Source organism: Elgaria multicarinata, chromosome 2 (genome assembly GCF_023053635.1).
Source record: "Elgaria multicarinata webbii isolate HBS135686 ecotype San Diego chromosome 2, rElgMul1.1.pri, whole genome shotgun sequence".
NCBI lineage: Eukaryota > Metazoa > Chordata > Lepidosauria > Squamata > Anguidae > Elgaria > Elgaria multicarinata.
Genome location: NC_086172.1, coordinates 178,753,698 through 178,756,274, shown reverse-complemented (window position 1 = coordinate 178,756,274; position 2,577 = coordinate 178,753,698). Strand labels below are relative to the sequence as shown.

Below are 2,577 nucleotides of genomic sequence, written 5' to 3'. Positions count from 1 at the left end.
ACATAAGACTGTAACCATAGCTTCTGCACACAAACACACTCCTCCTCACTCACCTGATAGGTTCAGTGAGTAAAAAAACCCCTAACCTCACTGATATACGGATGGTGTCTGCACTGAAACCTTTAAAATATCTTCTTGGAAATCAATTACCATCATGTCAGAGACAACACTGCTCTGTTAAATGGAATCCACATTCTTTATCCAACACATTTGAACACAACTGCCTTTTTATTGAAGGACCACAGGAAAGTGACCTGACTCTTGTGGCCCGTCCTTAGAAATGTGACAAACTATCATATAAATAGGGTTAGAATTCAATGTAGTGTTTGAGCAGCAGGCGGAAGTGACTGCAGTTGGAAAACAGGGTGAACAAAGCCCTCTTTATTTTTATGTACACATATTTTGTTTTATGTACACCATTTATGGCAAGAATCGCACATTCAGGATCCTCCAGGTTCTTCGCACGTCTCTTTGAGCCATCTCTGTAGACCGGCGCTTAATCCAACTGAAAGGAGAGAAGAGAAGGACCGTGAGCATACAGCTAACCAGCTTTCCCTTGGAGCCTACATATTTTCCACCATATCCTGCTACGGGGTCACCTGCAGCCCCATCCTGTGCTTTAGCCACGTGGCTGCCACTACACTCCCACTCGTGCTAGCCAGTCACTCCGCTATCCCCCATTAAGGTGTGCTTCTGGGGTACTCACAAACACGGCACAAAGGCAGCAGGTGGAACGCCTGTGTTTGTGCCCAGCTTCCAGTGCCCAAAGGTCTCCTAATGCTGCTTCTGGACATGGGAATTTCCCAGGAGACTTCGTAGCTAATACACGTTGCTGGAGCTCTCCACCCTCCATTAAACCGGGCTGTTCTAACTAGAATAATCTAAGCTAGCGACTGGCCTAACATCTAGCGTTAGTGCATTGGGACGCTGTCAAGGGTGTTGCTTATACATGGCCCTATGGCCACGGCATGGCATTTATCAGCAGGAGTTATGAGGGCCACACGATTGTGGGTAGACGAGTGGCATCAGTTGCTTCAGTCTGGACTGAAAGCTCACCGGGGGACCCTGTGTCCACGTCAGAGAGCCGGGCAAGCAGCTGACTTCCCCCAGAAGCAGCCCTCGCAGGAAGGAAGGCCGGCCAGAAAGGCCGCTCTCCCTCCTCCCGCCCCACAGGACAGCCTGCCAGGCCCCCAACGCAGCCCCAGATCTCACCTTGGTGAAACCGATGTCCTTGGCGTACTGGCGGAAGCACTGCCGGCACATGTTGAGCCCGTACTTGCGGATCAGGCCGTGGCGGTTTGAGCACACGCGGCTGCAGGAGGGAGGCAGGGAAGGAGGGAGGGTGAGCAACGTCTTCCCATGTGCCCCCCATGCAGGGCAGCCCAGCCTCAGCCCAGCACCCCCTGGGAGCACCCCATCAAGGCACACGCTCCGCCCCCCACCCACCCCTCCTGCTCCAGCCCCTGCGGCATTCAGGGAGCCCAAGGGCAGCTCATGGCCAGCCTTCCCCGGGAGGGAGGGAGGGGGGGGCGGCTCACCCCCTAGGCCGTCTGGATCGGGGCCCCTCATGCCTCCAAGGCACCTAGGAGGGCAGCTCCCTCCCTCCCTCCCTCCCTCCCAGGCCAAGAGGGGATGGGTCGGGTGAGGGGCAGGTCAGGAGGGGAGCCCCCTCTCAGCCCCCTCCCCTCCCAGTCCCGGCAGAGAGAGGGACGTAGGGAGGGAGGGGGGAGTCCTGCCGCCCCCTCCTCAGGATCCCCCCCACAGGAAGACGGCGACCGAGCCCCTGGCCAGCCCCCCTCCCCCCCGGCCACCCACCAGGATCGCGAGCCCTGCCCGAACTTCCTGGGGTGGCTCCAGTAGAGCTGCTGGTGGCCCATGGCTATGGCTGCTGCTGCTGTTGCTGCCGCTGACTCGCCACACGCGCCGAAGGAAGGAGAGGAAAAGGCCGGGCCGCCCCGCGCAGGCGCAGAAGAGCCCGCTCCCGGCAGGCCCAGCGCCGCCCGCGCAGCCTCCGTGAGCCCAGTGAGGCCTTGGTTGCCCGCTCTGCTCCGCCCCTGCCTCCGCCCCTGCCCTGCCTCCGCGGTGACGTCAGGGCGCCGCTCGGCCTCTTGTAGGCGCCGGGCGCTGCCTGCTGCAGCCGGGCGTGGTGGCGCGCGCCTGTAATCCAGCTACTCGGGAGGCTGAGGCTGGCGGATCGCTTGAGCTCAGGAGTTCTGGGCTGCAGTGGGCTATGCCGATCGGGTGTCCGCACTAAGTTCGGCATCAATATGGCGATCCCCGGGGAGCCGGGGGCCACCAGGTTGCCTAAGGAGGGGTGAACCGGCCCAGGTCGGAGACGGAGCAGGTCAAAACTCCCGCGCCGATCAGTAGTGGGACAGCGCCTGTGAATAGCCGCTGCAGCGTAGCCTGAGCAACACAGCGAGACCCGGGCTCTCCTTTTGCCCCGCCGCGCCCGGGCCTCGGAGGCTGGAGACGGGGGCATCAGAAGGGGGGGGTCCTGGAGGGATCCTGGGCGTGGGGCACCTTGAAGAGGGCTCCTGCGCAGGGAGGGGGCTCGGCACGCATCCTGCCTTGCCT

The 2,577-nt window shown here is 60.8% G+C and overlaps 1 protein-coding gene across 1 annotated transcript; it reads right to left on the bottom strand.

Annotated features, from left to right (window-relative positions):
- Window positions 1–366: 366 nt before the first annotated feature.
- On the bottom strand, window positions 367–1,936 carry LOC134413625 (small ribosomal subunit protein uS14). The gene is made up of 3 exons (XM_063147685.1): window positions 1,816–1,936; window positions 1,213–1,312; window positions 367–505 (listed from the first exon to the last, which is right to left on the bottom strand). The coding sequence occupies exons 1-3, from the start codon at window positions 1,875–1,877 to the stop codon at window positions 497–499; spliced, it is 171 nt and encodes a 56-aa protein (XP_063003755.1). The 5' UTR covers window positions 1,878–1,936; the 3' UTR covers window positions 367–496.
- Between the last annotated feature and the right edge of the window lie 641 nt (window positions 1,937–2,577).